Source organism: Pongo abelii, chromosome 6 (genome assembly GCF_028885655.2).
Source record: "Pongo abelii isolate AG06213 chromosome 6, NHGRI_mPonAbe1-v2.0_pri, whole genome shotgun sequence".
Lineage (NCBI taxonomy): Eukaryota > Metazoa > Chordata > Mammalia > Primates > Hominidae > Pongo > Pongo abelii.
Genome location: NC_071991.2, coordinates 81,016,871 through 81,035,233, shown reverse-complemented (window position 1 = coordinate 81,035,233; position 18,363 = coordinate 81,016,871). Strand labels below are relative to the sequence as shown.

General features: G+C 38.3%; 1 protein-coding gene across 17 annotated transcripts in view; it reads left to right on the top strand.

Annotated features, from left to right (window-relative positions):
* The window catches only part of PPP1R9A (protein phosphatase 1 regulatory subunit 9A), a 390,995-nt gene extending 374,173 nt beyond the window's left edge, over positions 1-16,822 (top strand). For 6 of the 17 annotated variants that reach the window (XM_054559463.2, XM_054559462.2, XM_063726076.1 and 3 more), the window contains 5 exons: positions 4,358-4,556; positions 6,556-6,675; positions 7,460-7,483; positions 8,885-9,067; positions 10,443-16,822. In XM_054559463.2, the coding sequence (XP_054415438.1) occupies positions 4,358-4,556; positions 6,556-6,675; positions 7,460-7,483; positions 8,885-9,067; positions 10,443-10,655 (739 nt within the window). In that variant the 3' untranslated portion in view covers positions 10,656-16,822. Of the gene's footprint in view, positions 1-4,357; positions 4,671-6,555; positions 6,676-7,459; positions 7,484-8,884; positions 9,068-10,442 lie in introns of all 17 variants that reach the window. The other 11 variants (XM_054559467.2, XM_063726077.1, XM_054559461.2 and 8 more) reach the window with 4 other exon arrangements.
* The last annotated feature ends 1,541 nt before the right edge of the window (positions 16,823-18,363 follow it).

Below are 18,363 nucleotides of genomic sequence, written 5' to 3'. Positions count from 1 at the left end.
AAAGTGCTTAATATATTGTGTGTGTCAAAAACTCAAATTTGAAATGAGTTTAGATCATTAAAATGAGTTTAACATTTTAAGATAGAATCAGTGGACACATTTCTCTTTTAGATTTCTATTCATACAAATTTTCTTAAACCCCTAAGCAATATATCTGTTATTCTTAAACTTAGCATTTATATTTTGATAGTATGGATTTTATTTACATGATCCTCTTCTATTTCATTTTAAACCCTTCCAGTATGGGGAAGACTCATTAAGGGAATAGTTTCACCATCTCAAATGATTCAAAGTTGAACACTACAGTGACCATCTCAGATGAACTATTATTGATTAGAAATTTAGATCAGAACTCAGGATCTGGGAGCAGGATATGTCTGAGTAGGGGGCGGGGGTTGGCCCTGAGCTTTAGAGGGGCATGTTTCTCACAGCTGTTATCCATTAGGGTCTCTAGCTCCCATTTAGATGAGGCTAGCTTTACAACCTCAAACTCCTTGGTGGATGTTAGAACCTTATAGAATTACTTCATTCGATTTAGGTAAATACAAGTCTGCAACTCTTCCTCTAGTTGCAGCTAATTTTCTTCAATTAACTTCTTTTACTCCTGGCTTAAATTCTGTATTTCTTTTATACTTCATCTGTTCTGTCAGTTTCTGAACTCTTAATGATATTTTGATGACATCCAGTTAGATGCTGAATACTTCACACACCTGTATTCAAAGTTAAAATGACAACAACAAAGATCACCTTGGAATGTTTAGCTGGCAATTTAATTTTGGGATGCCAGCCCCAGGATACACTGGATTCAAGATATATGTAAATGAGTTCATTACTTATAAGAGATATTACATAAACCATTTAAATGCCAGGAAACAGCTATCTCTGAAATGGTATCTTTGGATTATGAAAACTGAATTTGAGGCCATTCTTTCTCCGAGTTCCTAGGAGTGACTTATGATTCTCTTTTTTCCAAAAATGATAGCAAGCCATCAAATTATAGCTAAAAAAGAAGGTGAAGGGAATATAGACTACCTATTTTGATCCACTGGAAAAATTATTTTCAGATTCATCAAGAGTTCATTTCTACCAATCTCGATTTTGGGGAGAAAGGAAGGTGAAAAGGAAAGAAAAGGAAGGAAGGAGGAGGAGAAGAAGAAAGGGAGGGAGGAAGCAAATAAGAAAGGGAGGAGGAAGCAAATAAGAAAGGAAAGAAGGATTTTATGTTATTCCTAATGGATTTCTCCACAAAGTGAAATAGACTGTAAGAGTGGTCAACATAGAATAACTGCTGCCAAACCCTTTCTGCTTCTATTGTGGGCCCAAAAGTTCAATTTATTCAGAAGGAAATTGACATTTATTTTAGAAAGCATGTCTGCTAAGCTGATAGGTCTGTAATTTTAAAGTAAAAATTTTGTTTTTTAAATGAATGTTCTTTAGGTCCAAGAAATGAAAGCATGCCACTCACTGTTCAGTTCTTTAAGGATACTAGCAAGTACCCAGGGTTTACATCAGTTCATGGGGTTTTAAAATCACAGATACTCACAGAGGAATGAGAGATACAGGACACAACTTCAGCAGGGGCATAGCCAAGCCTCATGGGAAACTGAAAAATATTCTTCAAAATATCCCTGAATCCGGTGGTTTGCCACTGTGGAGACGCAGGTGTCTTCTCAGAAGTGGCCTCTCGTTGCCTTCTGCCTGGCTCTTCTTCCTGTCTATTACTTGGTGTGCAAAGCTAGGGAAAGAAAGCCTCTGGGTATCACCAGAGGCCCAGCTTCCATGATGTCCTTCACCGCACATGTAAGAAGCACATGGCCTCAAGACCTTCCTCAGTGCTGGATACACGGTCCATGTGCAATTCTTAGTCTTGAATATTTTTCTGACAGTGAAAATGTTGTGAAAGAGTTTAATTATATGTGACCTTCAGATTTTTTTCTTTTCAAATGTTGCTTGGACAGGATTTGGACTACCAAAAGTCCTTTTCAAATAAAGCAATGGAATGACCACAAGTAGAGAACAATTCTTATTTTCTCCCTATTTACTTTTAAAGGTAATAGTGATTGTTCTAAAAGCATTGTTACAGAGCCTGTTCACTGGAAGTAGGACAAGATTGCCATGCTGTCATTAATCATGGCCTATTTATAAACTTTAAAACAATATCCATATATTTAAGCACTACTATATCTTATTGCAAATTGTAGATGAACTCTTTTAAAAATTCCCTTGATTCAGAAACCTATAACCAGAGGGGATAATGATCATCAGGTCCAGTTTTTCCTCAGAGATACCCAATTATAAGAGTATGGGACTGCAGAGAAAATATTTATATGTTTCTGCACAGCTAGAGCTTTCTAGGAATTTTTACTAGAATGTGGAACCTAAGCTAAAAAACAAGCCTCAGAAAATAAATTATGAGGCTGAGTGTGGTGATTCACACCTGTAATCTCAGCACTTTGGGAGGCCAAGGCAGGAGTTCAATAGCATAATAAACCCCTATCTCTACAAAAAATAAAAAAGTTAGCCAGGCACGGTGGCACACGCCTGTAAGTCCTAGCTACTCTGGAAGCTGAGGTGTGAAGATTGCTTGAGCCCAGGAGGTCCAGGCTGCAGGGAGCCATGATTGTGCCACTGCACTCTAGCCTGGGTTACAGAGCGAGACCCTGTCTCAAAAAAAAGAAAACAGAAGTTGAATTGTGGGTGTATAGATAGTGAGAAGTCCAGAGAGATTGACCTCTGCCGAGGTAATGTGGTTACATTTTAAGGAGGCTAAGTGGAAGAGGGGGATGAGACCATCTCCATGGAGACATTCCTAGAGTTGTAAAGCTGGAGCCACTAGTCACATCTTTCCCTAGAGACACATGTTTACATCCCAAAGGGTCAGAGCCCAAGATCCTTCCCAAGTTAAATTTACATTAAGGAGATAAGATTTCTCCCTCCACCCTCCCCAGAGGCTGCAGAGGGGACAGCTTTCCCTCTCCTATATAATCAACCAGATTCATATTTTTGGAGTTCCTCACCTAGAGTGTAGACCATGTGTAGGATGACATCTGGTTCCCCCAGCATGCTGATCTCAATATTTTATCAGAACCTCACTGACCTCTTCATTGTCTTTAGTTATCAGTCTTATAATCCCTTTACATTTATATCTTGTCTTACAGTTTACAAGATGCTTTTACATTTATGTCCCATTCGATTCTCACAATAATATTTGGAAATAAATGGGAATTGTTAGGTGTTATACCATTTATATAAACTGGAAATAGATTTCAAAATATATTTGAAATGAGATGTAAGAAGACTGAAATTCAGTATACATGTGGTGGGACAGAAGTTGTCTGGCTGTGGTGTCCAGGCACTTTTAATTGAAAGGGAATCTGTGTGTTATCGTGGTATCAGCAGCTATCAAATAATAGGCATTCCATCAAATGGCAAGGCTGACCTCTTCCAAGATGCACATAAACTGCTGCCTGTTCCTACTTTGGTTTCTGATAGTTATTTTTTCTCTTAACCAAAAGATAATTACAGATATGAAAGAACCTACATTAAGACAAAAAAATCTGTTTTCAAACTGCGTTCTTCAAATGCCTTCAAATCCTTTAAATGTTAAAAAATAAACATAGACCATTGACAATTTTTAAGCACTTTCACATATTATCTCATTTAATTCTTAACAAACACATATGAGATACATAAAAATATCCACCTTTTACAGATGGAGAACTAAAAGCCAAGAGAAGGCCTGCGACCATGTACTTAGGAGGTGGTAAAACCTGGCCCTCCAAGTGGGAGATGAGGACTTCAGATCTCCTACGCCTCCTGTGAAAAGGCACTAAGATTCTGGTGAAAAACCAATAAACTATGTGTTCCACCTAAAGTATTATGAACCCTGAAATTTCAAAATTATTTAAATATATCATTTTCTTAAGTCTCAGACCCTTGGGAACACAAGTCCAGAGGAAGACAGGAAAGAATGCTGCTTATGAGCTAATGTCCCTAGCTGTGAGGCTTGTCACCCAGATAAAGGGAATGCAGTGATGATTAACCTAATAGCAGTTCCTAAAAGACTGTGCCCCTCCCTGATTATAATTCATCTACGTACACTTATTAGGCACATTTTATAAAAAATTCACTGTGGCAATAGCAATACGAAAATGTTGATCATTGTCACAGAATCTATTTAGAGGCAAAAAGATAACTATTAAGATTAGTGTTGTAGTCAAAAGTGCAAACTTTTGACTCTGTTGAATAGAACAGTTTCTCAAATTGTTACTTCAAACTATATTCAGAGTCCTTTGGTTCAGTAGGTCTTTTATCTGCTCTTTATTTATCTAACACACCCATTCTTTTCACAAAACAGGATCTTCAGAGGCAGACTGGAAAACTGGACACCCAAGCCACGTTCAACAGCTCAGACCTCCACTCGTTCCCCTTGCATGCCTTTCTCATGGTTTAATGACAGCCGGAAAGGATCCTATTCCTTCAGGAACCTGCCTGCACCTACAAGTTCCCTTCAGCCTTCTCCTGAGACTCTAATTTCAGATAAAAAGGGGTCCAAGGTAGAAAACACATGGATTACAAAAGCAAACAAGAGAAACCCAAATCCCTCCTCTTCTTCAATCTTTGGAAGGCATTCTCAACTTATGTCTTTAGTCTGGATCCAAGAAACCAATGTAATAACACTGCAATAAACAATGCATGGTATTTCTTATGTGGGGAAAAGAAAGCCTCATTTAACCATCACCTTCTTTAATACTGTTTCATTGTAGATTGTACATTACTCTTTGATTTGCCTATCTTTTCACATATTGCTATTTAATCTCAGTTTGACAGTTAAGCCATGCTGGGAAAGATGCATTTGAATCATAGAACAGAATGATAGATCTGTTTACCCAGTATTCTACTTTAAATTATATTACTAAACTATTTCATTGTGCTTCTCAAGATTTACTGAAAAGCAAATAAATTTGGGACTGAATATGTGTTCGGTATATCTAAGTGAAACTCTTTAAAACAAACCAGTGATGACATAGCATCCTTACTTATTTCTTCTTTTAATATCAAACTTCTGTGTTGAACAACTGCTGTATAATTCTATCACCAAAGTTCTTTAATTCTTTAACAGAATTAGGAAATATATGCATGGGTGTTACTTGTTTTTAAATGCATGATGGTTATTTCCAGCATGACACTGCAAACCTTATCTAACATTTTATTGAAACACATAATGGTGGCTAACTTTCACACGTTGTTTGGTCTCCTTTTATCTGTGTTCGCTTTTCTTTCTCAAACAGAAATGTGATTAATGTTACTTGAGTTTAATTCTTTTCAGTTTCAATTTAAATCTTTTCAACAGCTCAAAGCGTTTTGACTGGGGTACCAAATGGTAATGTTCATGTTAAATGTCCTGCTGCTTAAATGTTCTGCTGGCCTAGCTCCATGTGCTCTAACCTAGACTTCTTTTCTGAAGTTTTAGCAAACTTTGGAGTTTGTTCGTTACTGAATTCTGCAGCCTCTGGCGTGGTATTTATTTTTGATAACCAACTAAACCCAGTATAAGGGAACTTAGTGGAAAACTAACAGTCCAATTCCTAAGGAAATGGAATAGAAACAAGATGGTGTTGGTCAAGTGCTTAGAGTTCCTAGAAATCCAGCCATTTTAGAATTACTAGCAAAAGAAGTTTTGAGAGCAGCACATCACTTTGGTCTTGAAACATTTTCGGTATTGGATCTGAGGCATCTAAATGCTATTCAAAGAATTCTGCCATTATCTTGCACTGTAGAGACTCCAGATTTGGTTAAAAATGTTTTTTACAAGTGCAGCTACATAGTCATTGTTGTTTGATTTTCATGTCAACTGAACATTTTAATGAAGTTCTGGGGAAGTTTTATTTACATGCTCCAACCTCCCCCACCCCCAGGTGATTATTTGGAAGCCTGTGTCTGTGCTGTGTGGCAGCCTCTCTGATGCTCTGCTGGTGCTGTGAGAGAGTTGTATTTCAGCATGTAACTACTAGTGTATTGTCAGGCTGTGACCTCCCCCAGAACTCATCATCTTGAAGGGTACATCCAGGAGAGGATCTGCCATTTCTCATAGTATTTATCACGGCCAACAATAAGTGATCCTTCCCAGGGGGTGCTCTAGCTACCTTTCTAATATGAATTGCCATCTGTTCCTAATAACTCAGCCTCTCCACACCATCTTGTATTTTTACTTACATAGTTACTCATCACAATTAGGGTCAAAGAAGATAGGCTTATTAATATTATTCCTCTGAGCAGTTGCAGAGGATAATGAATTCTGTACCCTTGAAGAGTGATTGAAGAATTGTCTCTCTAAAACATCTATCCTTTCATCACATGGAGAAGGCACCCAGAATTCCCTCAACCACACAAGGTGCAGCATTCTCAACTGCTGCCCCATTGAAGGTCATCACCAAATCATACATGAATTTCTGCTAAGATTGTTTAAAAGAGCCTTTTTAGAGCTTGTAGACACACCTACCTCTTGCTCACTCACTGCACTCATTTAACACTGAGCTTCATTTATTTTTACAGAGTTTTACCTTCAATGATGACTTCAGTCCCAGCAGTACCAGTTCAGCAGACCTCAGCGGCTTAGGAGCAGAACCTAAAACACCAGGGCTGTCTCAGTCCTTAGCACTGTCATCAGATGAGGTACTTCCATGGCACTATGACAGAACTGCTTTGTCAAATCTGACATTTTACCCATGAACCATCACCAGGAAAATGTTTTTAGGGTAGATCTTGCATAGAAATCATCAGGACCATGGTTTATATTTAATATGAAGTCTTCATGATTTCTCTCCCTCCCTTTCTCAACACAAAAGCAAAGTCTTGTTCTTAAGCTTTCCAGGGGCCCCTTTTACACGTATATGTAAACACACATGATGGGGAGGCTGGGCAGTGCAGAGTTAAACATGGGGGAACAGCTCAGAAATCACATAGAAATTTACTAATTACTCCGTCCTTTTTTTCCTTGCCTCCCCTGACAACCACCCTCACCCCAAGATTCTGATACCGCCTCTGATTAGGGTGAGGTCTCTGATTGAGAATCAATAGTTTTGATAAAGAGGGAAAATAGCATGAGAACCATTTATTTAAAAACAAGGGTCAAAATTAGTATTGCTACAAATTATCAGGAGATAAATGTGTACAAGAGAGTCAGGAAATGAGGTTAGTGATTTAGTTCCTTGAAAAATGGAGGGAGGACAGAAGGCACCATAAATAAAGATATTTTTGCTCTAAATATTTGTTCTTACTATTTCTTTCTAACATGATTTTTTATTCATAAAACTTTTTTTTTTCTTGTAAGCTTTTCTGCCCGTATTCTTCAAGCTTGGTGCAATTTTAATTTTATTAAAATTATGTACTATATATGTTGTGTCTCCTGTTTCTGTAACACTTTTCTTCTTGATTCTTTTATTGCTCCCTCACTCAGAGCCTGGATATGATAGATGACGAGGTGAGCTATCAGTGGGCTGTGTGTGGTGGCTTGTGTGCTATTGTTTGAATGTGCTTTTTCTCTCTTTGGAGATGACTGAAAAATCAGACAATACAAGAATACCTTCCTCTGTAGTGAAGGGTTTCCTTGTGTTAAATAGCTTTACCCTCTGCCCTTGTCATATCTTAGTTTAAAAGATGTTCCTAAGTTAAGAGGATCTCCGCATTGCACCTCCAGAGTTCCTTGATTTATCTTCCATCACCATTACATTGACATGGTCCATTCTTCTTCCTCTCCTTTGCCTTCATCTCAGCTTACCCCATCCCTTCTTCTGTGTTCCCTGTGTGGGTCACCAAGGTGACTCCTGTCTTTCCTCCAAGACCTATCATCACCTTCATCTCCTCTCAGCTTAGTGGGTCTAGGAACCAACCTGTCCCTTTGCACTATTAAAAGGAATATTCTGCAGTGGACAGAGCCAGAAATTTGGAATAAACTCCTAACTATTGAGCTCTACCACTCACTAACTGTGTGATCTCGGACAGATCACATAGACTTTCTCAGCCTCAGTTTCCTCGTTTCTTTTTTTTTTTTTAAGACAGTCTCACTCTGTTGCCCAGGCTGGAGTGCAGTGGCACAATCTTGGTTCACTGCAACCTCCACCTCCTGGATTCAAGCGATTCTCCTGCCTCAGCCTCTCGAATAACTGGGATTGCAGGCATGCACCGCCACCACACTGGCTAATTTTTGTATTTTTAGTAGAGAGGGGGTTTCAACATGTTGGCCAGGCTGGTCTTGAACTCCTGGCCTCAAGTGATCCACCCACTTCAGCCTCCCAAAGTGCTGGGATCACAGATGTGAGCCACCATGCCCAGCCGTTTCCTCATTTCTTGAAAGTAATGATGGATATTATCTGCCCTACCTTCCTCACAGTTTGCTTTCTGCTCGAGTGAAATAATGGTTGTGAAACTTCCCCTAAGAAGGCTTGAGAGCTTAATGCTCTCCTCTCCCAAGTGAAAGATACCTCAGTATTTGTTAATATATTTTTACAAAATTCCAATGTCTTATTAGAGGAAAAGTGATGCATTGCATATAGAGATTTATGAAATATTTATTTTCTACGTCTTATAATCTGTCCAGACTGTTTTGATGTAAAAGCTTGCAACATTAGTATATTTTCTTCAATATTAAACTTCCTACATTAATAATGGTGCTTTTTTATTATGGGGAATTTCTAAACTGCCACAAACATAAAAACATATAGGTAATAAGTATTTTTTCTAATGCCACTAGAACCATTAGCTTATCATATTTTGGTTTAAACATAAATGTGGCTCTCATAGGTTAAGAAATTCCTTTTGATAGCATAATATGAGCCATAGTATCTTGGTCCTTTAACAACACTATGTAACATTCCTATCTCAGATCCTTGATGATGGACAGTCTCCCAAACACAGTCAGTGTCAGAATCGGGCCATTCAGGAATGGAGTGTTCAGCAGGTTTCTCACTGGTTAATGAGCCTAAATCTGGAGCAGTATGTATCTGAATTCAGTGCCCAAAACATCACTGGAGAGCAGCTCCTGCAGTTGGATGGAAATAAACTTAAGGTAAAGAATTATATGTCTGTCTTAGGTTACCAGGTATAATTTGTATTACTCATATCACCTAAAATGTTTTCATTAGATAAGAGCATTCTGCATATCCAAGAGGTAATTCTCATCAATATTCAGCAGAAAGGATGTTGAATTCTTTCTGAGTAGTAAATGAAGTCTCAGAAAGTCCATCAGGGGTTCCAAATCAAATGGTAGGCTGCTGATTAGGAGAGCGAGGGACCCACTCCATTGCTTCCACCTGGCAACACATGGTCCATATATAAACTCTCCTTACATATGATGTAGTATGAGTTTTAATAATGGCCACTGTGGACCTTTTCATCACATTAGAATTAAGACCCAGATCCACGAATCTTCTTTTCCTTGTTCATTTCTCCTTCACCTCCACTCTTCCTTATACACCACTCCCAAACTGGGATGATGTTCTCCCCAGAAGTTTTTTCCCCAGATATGTACACACATCTTCCCTCCCCTCCATGGCACTTTCATTTCCACTTGTCCAGTCCATCTCTCTTAGAGACCAAGGTGGCATCCATCCCTTTGGGAAAGGGAAAAAGGAGCTTACAGCCAAGTCCATGTACCCCCAAGCCCCACCCCCGCCTCAGCCCCCTGCTGCGCTCTGACGAGCAGATGAGTATCTCTTGACAATTTTGAAAAGGTTAGAGATCAATCAATAGCTTGTGAATATGAAGGCCCCATTGACAAGGCTGTCCCTGTTGGGGAGATAGATAGATGCTTCCCGCTGTTGATTCTGAAGGTCACGAAACATTTAAAGTACATAAGCAACTCCCCTTATTCTGAATTCTAAGTTCATCGAGCAACCTCCTCATTATAATCAAGCTTCCTTTATAGGTCTGCCTACAGGGAAAGAATGGCTAGTCATGCTGACATGAGCATTCTGGCTCCAAAGACATTTTTGGTTCTCATTGTAATGAAAACATTGGCAGAAAGGAAGCCATTTCAATTCTTCTTGCCCTTCTTGGAGCCTTCTGTGACAGCAGGTGCTCACTCCTATGCTTTGAAAATATTGATGAGTTTAGCAATACTTTTACCTGTAAATGTCTACAGCCCAAAGGTTGGAGAAGTAGAATTGTGCCCTTTTTCCATTCATTCACCCATTAATTACTAATTTGGAAAGCATTTAATTAATGAGCTTTAGGGTATACTTTGCAAGGGACTTCAAAGAACAAAAGAAAAAATAAAGGGTAGCCCCCAGTGTGTTGGTTTTTAGCAAATGTAACTAGTTCTTCCTCTGTTCTTACCTCTTCTATGTTTGAATTAGTTTACGACCTTGGATATATGATATATTAACATCATCAGAGAGCTCATTGGTTTTCAAATTCAGTTTGTGTGTGTGTTTCTTTCTTAGGCTCTTGGAATGACAGCATCCCAGGACCGAGCAGTGGTCAAAAAGAAACTCAAGGAAATGAAGATGTCTCTAGAGAAGGCTCGGAAGGCCCAAGAGAAAATGGAAAAACACAGAGAAAAGCTAAGGAGAAAGGAACAAGAGCAAATGCAGAGGAAGTCCAAAAAGACAGAAAAGATGACGTCAACTACAGCCGAGGGTGCTGGTGAGCAGTAACACATACCCTCTTACAGATGATGGAGATGCTTCAAGAGAAGTCCCCACCTCTTCCTGCCCTGCTCTCCTCCAGAGGATGAAAAAGAAACTTAATGATAAGGGTAATGCGGCTCTAGGCCAGCTGAGGAACTGTGTGTTGAATAACTGCATTTTCTGCAATAGAATGCACTCTTAATTTTAACTACTGAAATAATCCCAAGCCACCTTTGGTTCATTAACAAACCAGAGATTTCATTTAAGTAGCTGTGTTTTGCTCTTCTCTAACTTACCAACATCTTGTGTTGTGCTGGGTGTGTTTTGTCACTTGGAGAACTAGTGTGACCCCACCCAAGAGCATGACACACCCTGGTGTTGTTAATGGAGCGCCGTGAATTTTCAGTGTGGGATCCTGAAATGGCAATTGCACATGTCTGCATAGCAGAGAGCACCCTGCCATGAGATCTGAGACCAGTACTTAATTTCTAGGGCTGCAACACCTACTCCAATGTGTGGGAAAGATTTGCTCTTAATTCTCAGTCTGGACAGTAAGACCACCCCGCTGTGGAAACATGGGTGCTCTGCTCTGTAGTTACCTACTAAGGGAAAAGGCAAGCAAGTCATTCTGCTTGCTAGGCATCAAAAACAAAGAAAAGAAATTATAGCTATTTGTTAACCACTGAAAAAAGCAAAAGCCTTGAGAATGTGGATGTGGGTATTACTTTGGGGTTCTGAGGGTAATATTTATCCTCTAGATATAGCTGAACAAGACAGAAAAAAATCAGACATTAATGCAGCCATGGGATATTGGGATCTGTTGACCTTGCTGCTGCTGTGTATTCAGCATTTCAGCAACACTGGCAAACACAACACAGTTCCTCTTCCCCCCACCCAACCCAAGAAATTGAACAGGAAATTGATTTTTAAGGAAACCACCATTTTCAGGTTTCCTCTCCTGGGGAACATTCTGGCTGGTCTTCAGCCTGCCTATGTCACAATCAGGAACTCATCACATATTTTCTACTCAAGATTTCCCAGGTGGGCTCAGTTAGTGTTTTAACAAATGTACTTTTAAGAAAAATAGAAATACCAGTTAGAGGAAATTTAGATTTGAATAACATTCAACCAGAGAACCAATTTTTTTGAGTACAAAGAATGTTCCTATAAAGAAGAACTGTCAGTTAACATTTTAGAGAGATTTTGAATGGTTTTTCTGAACCATTCCTTCCCATACTTCAAAGATTTCCAATTTTACAGAAAAAGTTTGTTTAAGGCAGTGCATGCACTTTAGTAGTGGAGGAACTTATACTAATTTTAAGCCAGTATTAAGGATTTCCATATTTCACCAAACTAAGTCAAGTGCAGGAGAGTGGGGCAGAAGAAGGAGAAGAAAATAAACTCATTTTGAGAAATTTCATGTGATGAGGGTTTTTTGGTTTTTATGCTCATATATCTGGTTCTCTTTGCTGCGTTGACTCTAAAAATGAGGTTATCCACTTTCCAAAGGACAAGTTTCAGAATAAGACTTGAGGCCACATGAATTCTTGGACAGTATTTTACTTCTTTTACTTTATGGGAATCTCTGCTCTGTTCCCAGCATCATCGTATCTTCCACTAGAAGTATTCCATATTTAGAGCCTGGGCAAGGCTTTTGAGTGTAACAGATTAAGGGAACTCCCTTGTAGCCCCATCTTGTATTTTAGTAACAGTGTGATTTTTTTCTTATCTGAAAATCTGAATTCAGAAATTATCTAAACTAGACATTTTTAATTCTGTTTTACCCCCAAGGCCTGTTTTCTTTTCATTGACAGAGTATTGTCGGTTATGCGTCAGCTCTTTTGTCATTAGGTACAGACCATTCATTCAATCCTCAGAAACGTTGACGTGAAGTAACATTGTGTTTTACAGTTATCAAAGTCACCATTATGTTTTTCTGTCTGTCTTCATTAGGGGTATGATAATGAAACTGCCATATTGGATACTCTATTAATGTCTAGAGATGTCTGGTGCTTTGTTATTTATTAGCATCATGAAAAATAAGAAGCCACTATTAATGAGCGATACAATTTGGCAAAACTTTTCAAATACTAAAACACTAAATTAGTAAAAATCTGGTAATATTAGTGCTTGCTATTGTAAATTTTTGCCATTTTTGCTTATCTTTGGGAAAAAAGTGACCTGGATCACACTGGAAGTTTCACTGTATTCAAGAGTAGAAATAGAAGGATGATTATCTTAAGTTATGTTTACACTTTGGTAATATTTGAAAATGGATGTATATACTGGAAATGTCTGTAAGTGTCTTGTTTTTGCACCTAATTTATGATCTATTATATTGCATTTTCTTAAATGTCTTAGAAGTATTGTTCTTTATAACTTTGTATATTGAATGTTTAGATAACTGTCCAACTGACAATGTTATAAATCAAATTCTTATTCCTTAAATCATTTAGTAGTATAAATATTTTGATTTTTTAAGTTAAATTATAGTAATTTTAGGCCTAAATGAGTTATTTTAACATTACCACTTAAAACGGATGAAATTGTAAAAGTCATTTGGTTTGATTGCCCCACAAAGAATAAGATGTAAACTGATTAAGGGTATGAAAGCAAAGTGAAAGACCTCAGATCTTGTGCACATTTTGTTTTCCTATTATTTCTTTTATTGACTGTAGTGCATGATACCTAATCAAGGCTCCAATGTCTTGCACAATTCCTACTTTAATGCTAGTGGTTTTCAGTGTCCTTACAATTTAACACAGAATTGTTATTTCATCAACCTTAAAAACTTTGCAGTTTTTTATTGTCAGAAAATGAACAAAAAGGGAATATCTGGTTGCTATGAACTGTATTCCCTAAAGGAGAGCTCAGTATGATTCTAACAATAGCCAAAAGTGTTTTGGGGTATAGGTTGTGCTTTGTTGGGTGGGAATGTGTGGTGAGGAGGCCAAGCTGCAGACAGAAAGCATTGTATGAGCTGTATCTGGGTCAGGGTTTCCCATTAAAGGATGTTAGTTTTATAACAGATTACTTTAAGACCATCTCCCTTCAAGTAACTCACAGTTTATGTAATACTAATCTCATTCTTTTTTTACCTGAATCAGGAATTTACTGCAGAATGTTAAGTTAGGGAAGAAACCTCATTTTATCCATTCTAACACTCGTGATGAAGTCCCCCTTTAGTTTCATGACAATAAAGCTGTTCTGTGGCTATCATCCTTTAGCTGGGATTGACATTGATTTCACACCCTCAACATCACAAGCTTTTTTAACCCACAGCAGTTCATGATTGCAGTATGATAGGTACTAAAGCCAAACTCAGCTTTCAACTGGCACAAAATGGGACTGTCACCTTTTGCTCCATTGTTGTTGGAAACAAAGTGGCAAGAGGGAAAATGAGGAACTGGATTTACCTTTGCCACTATCTGTGACCCTGTAGTCATCCCTAGCCTGAAATCTTAAAATATCCCAGTCCCAAGCTACAAAAATGGTCACAGGTGGTTTGATCTAGCACCTTGGCCGTTAGAGTTTGTGCTGAAGACAAACTTGTCTGGGTTCATTGTGCACCAGAATTAACATGTGCTTGAAAATTGCATTTTATAAAAGGGAAATGAAAATTTGCATTTATATAGATACTCTGATTCATGTTTAAGTGTTAAAGGTTATGCAGACTAAACTTCAAGAGGAGATCCAGTGTTTAACAATAGTGTTCTGGAGGATTCTAAAGGAAGCTGCCCCAGCCACCCTGAGAGAACCATCTATACTTTGGATATGTTGTAGCCCCATCATTACACTGAGATATTTCCATTTGAGTAACTAAAGGTACTCCTGACAGAGCTGGAGATGAGGGGCATTTTGGTGGGCAGTGGTCACTAGGGTTCACGTCACCTACTTAATGCAAAGACCTTAGTGGTCTCAGAATGAAAAGGTAAAATGGAAGAGAAAAGCACAGTCCTTTTCTGTCTTTTCAAATTTACTTTTTATTAAGGATGTACCTGTGCACTATTCTAAAGCTAAGCATTTAAGGATGAAGTCCAGAAATAAAATGTCCATATTTTCTTTTCTTTTTTTTTTTTTTTTTCTGTCATCTGTCACCCAGACTGGACTGCAGTGGTGCCATCATGTCTTACTGCAGCCTCAAACTCCTGGGCTCAAGTGGTCCTCCTGCTTCAGCTTCCCAAGTAGCTGGGACTACAGGCATGTGCCACCACCCCCAGCCAAAACATCCATATTTTCTGTTAGAATGGTTTACATTATGATGGGGGGTGGGGAGCTGGGGGAGGGCTGTACATTCCCAAAAGAAAGTAGTGTTATAGGAAATCCAAATGCGCTTTAGTGATTCACTCCTGAAAAGCAGCCTGGGTATGTTGGCAGATTTTGTTTGCATTTGTCTTGCGTATTTAAAGTCTCAGGAAATCTAGTCTTGGTCCAAAATACTGGAGAAAAAAATAACACCAGACAAAACACACTTCAGTAACTTGAAGTAGCAGCATAGAATAGGCCCAACTAAGAAGTTGGAGGGGCAAAGAGAAAGCTGACAGAATCAGCTTCTCCTAGAAAGTGAAAGCATCAAGTTCTATTTATGGTAGACAGACGGTCCTTATTTGCTTGTCCGTGGTGTCTATGTGGGCCTATTGAGGTAATGGTACTTACTTGAAGGTTCACATATGTAAGCGTGTGGACCCAGCACAGTCTGTGACCTGATTCCAGATCCTCAAGAGTGGAGAAGGAAAGAAATATGATGATTTCCTATGCTTGACCCTAACCCAACCCCAAAACTGCTAGGGATTCAACAGTGAGTAAGATGTATGGAATAAGAGAACAGACAACTTCTCAACAGTGTGCATGCCGTTTGTGTAGATGTTCAGAACTACATATGTGTGAGTATAACTCCCACCTTACACGTGCACACACACTGCAATCACATGGCATTAAAAAATATATTGCGTATGGAACTTGGCGAGGTCAGTCAGGACCTGGAGCTGTAATCATAGCCTTATTGCCACTTCTTGTGTTGTGTATACATTGAATGGCTCATAGATTTTAAGAGATTTTTTTATTGTAAGTATTTCTACTAAATGCACTTATCCTTCTATATGTTTATATATTTTGGTAAAACTGATTTATCAGATACTTGGTATTTTAGTAAGAAAATTTCCTCAAATATTTGGCTAATGCTTTGATGTCAAGATTGCATATTGCTGAGTTGGAGCTCAGAAGAAATGTATGCAGCTAAAAATTGCACTGTGTGTTCTTGTGAATTTGCTCACAATTCTAAAATGACATAATTGGTGGCTGTGATGCTTAAAGTCACTGCCTACTGGCTCTCTTATGATGAATGTTGCCATCATATGATCATTTATTTACTTTTTGTGCAAGTGATGGCATTTTGGTTGTTGCCAAAAACAACACAAGTGGTTGGGAGTGTATGTTGTTGTTGGAAGGTGTACACTTCTGTTTCTTTCAGCTGTATTATTTATACACCCTTGTTTTCTGTTAAGGATGTAATCATTCATTCATGAAAGAACAATTGGCAAGAAATAATTAAATTACTTAAAAAGAATTAAGAGGCACTCCGGCCAGATAACACCTCCCAACAACATGAAATTTAGTTAGTGCTTAGTGAAATTCCTTAAATATATATGTATATGTTTTCTTCAACATTATTTAATATCATAGCTACTGCTTTTATATTTTTTAATGGTGTTGCAACCACTCGTACACCTGCTACATCTTACTGACAAAACCGGGCAGCTGAAAATAAATGAGAATAAATTCTATTCCACTGTAAGAAGTTGATTTCTTTTCAGCTTCCTTTGTATATCAGTAAAGAACACGAATTGTTTGAAAATAATTTTAAGTCTGATAAGTATGGATAGCATGTTACCTAAGCTTTTAATTTGTACATTTTGATGTCTGATCATTTGCATGGAAGAGACAATAGTGCCATGTCTGAATTGTTCTCTTGTGCTTGGTTAATACGTACTTCTCTAGATTGTTCAAAAAGTTTCAAATGACATTCCTTACTCTTTGGTTTTCAGAGGCTTTCAAGCAAAATATCACAGTGGTCCTTTGTTTTCTGACCAATCTAACAATACCTGTGATTAAATTTAATTTGTTAGTGTAAATAAATTTCTTGCCAATGAGTATTATTGTTGTTAGACAACGAATGCAATAAAAAGAAATACTGAGGTCTGTTGAAGCAATTTTTTTTCCCTCTTCCATTTTCACCTTCAACTAAAACAAGCCTTGACTGGGTAAACCTGTATCAATTGTCAAAGCATATCTGTCAATCAAGAGCAAAGTGCACATTTTTCATGGAAATGAAACTAAAAATAAGTTTTAACCGTGGTAAAGTGTAAATTGGCAGCTAGAAATTACATTTGAAAGCACAATTATGGAACTGGGCATAAAGTTAAAAGAGCAAAGCCTGCACTCGAAGCTTCCTCGCCCATCATTTTGTTCCCCTGTCGCTGCTTCACCGTCAAAGTCTCTGATATCTCTCAACCAGGAAAACCTCTGTGACAAATCCATTAAGTAGTCAGTCTCACATAGCGAGGGGCAAGCTAAGAAAGAATCAGGACCGTCATAGAGTATGGGGTTATTTTAAACAATATTCTTTCTAAAGCCTTAAAAATTCAGAAGACTTGGATATAACAAGTGAGGGCTATTAATTTCATTCATTCTTACACATGCAAACTATAATTTATATGTGACTAAACCTATGTCAGTGCGAAAATTTAGATCTGGGAATCACAGAATACATGAAATAAGCTGTTTCCCTCTTTTTCACAATGTACGTTATGAAATTTCTAACCAAGGCATGTCCCTTTTTGCGTGATCTTGATATGTGCTGTGTCAAACTGGATAGGCTTTTGTTTCTTCTTCAGTGGAATTTGCTTATTTTATCAAGAACAAGAAAGAACAGAATGTGGTCATTTTATTGAAGATGTTAGGGAGCCTAACTACTCAGGAGATTCTTTCTAAATAATGAAACATGTTGGGGGTGTTGCCTAAGCATCACACTCATTGATAATTTCAAGACAGTCTTTCAGAGAACCCAGCATCCTGGGCTGTGAGCAGCATCTCAGAATAATTGAGCCCTTGTAGGGCACAGGATATTATGTCACTGGAATCATGACTAACTCCAATCTTGCTGTGAAGAAAGTGGTTTTTTGACCCAAACAAAATGTTCCTGTTTATTACTTCAAGTCAGTGATTCTTAAATTGGTGGTGGTTCTCAATTTATTGGCAAAACATTTTCCCGGAAATGCCAGACTATCATCATAACAAGTGCCTTGGAAAAACTTCGTTTCTGGCTGGGTGTGGTGGCTCATACCTGTAATTCCAGCACTTTGGAAGGCCAAGGCAGGTAGATCACCTGAGGTCAGGTGTTCGAGACCAGCCTGGCCAACATGGTGAAAGCCTGTCTCTACTAAAAATACAAAAATTAGCTGGGCGTGGTGGTGTGCGCCTGTAGTCCCAGCTATCTGGGAGGCTGAGGCACAAGAATCTCTTGAACCTGGGAGGCAGAGGTTGCAGTGAGCCGAGATCGCACCACTGCACTCCAGCCTGGGCAACAGAGTGAGATTCGGTCTCAAAAACAAAACAAAAACAAGAAAAAAATTTGTTTTTAAAGTCACTGCCTTAACACCCCAAAGAAATAATTCATCATGAAGGTTATACCTTCAAAACAGAAAAACAAATAAATGAAAATGGGTAACCTTTATAT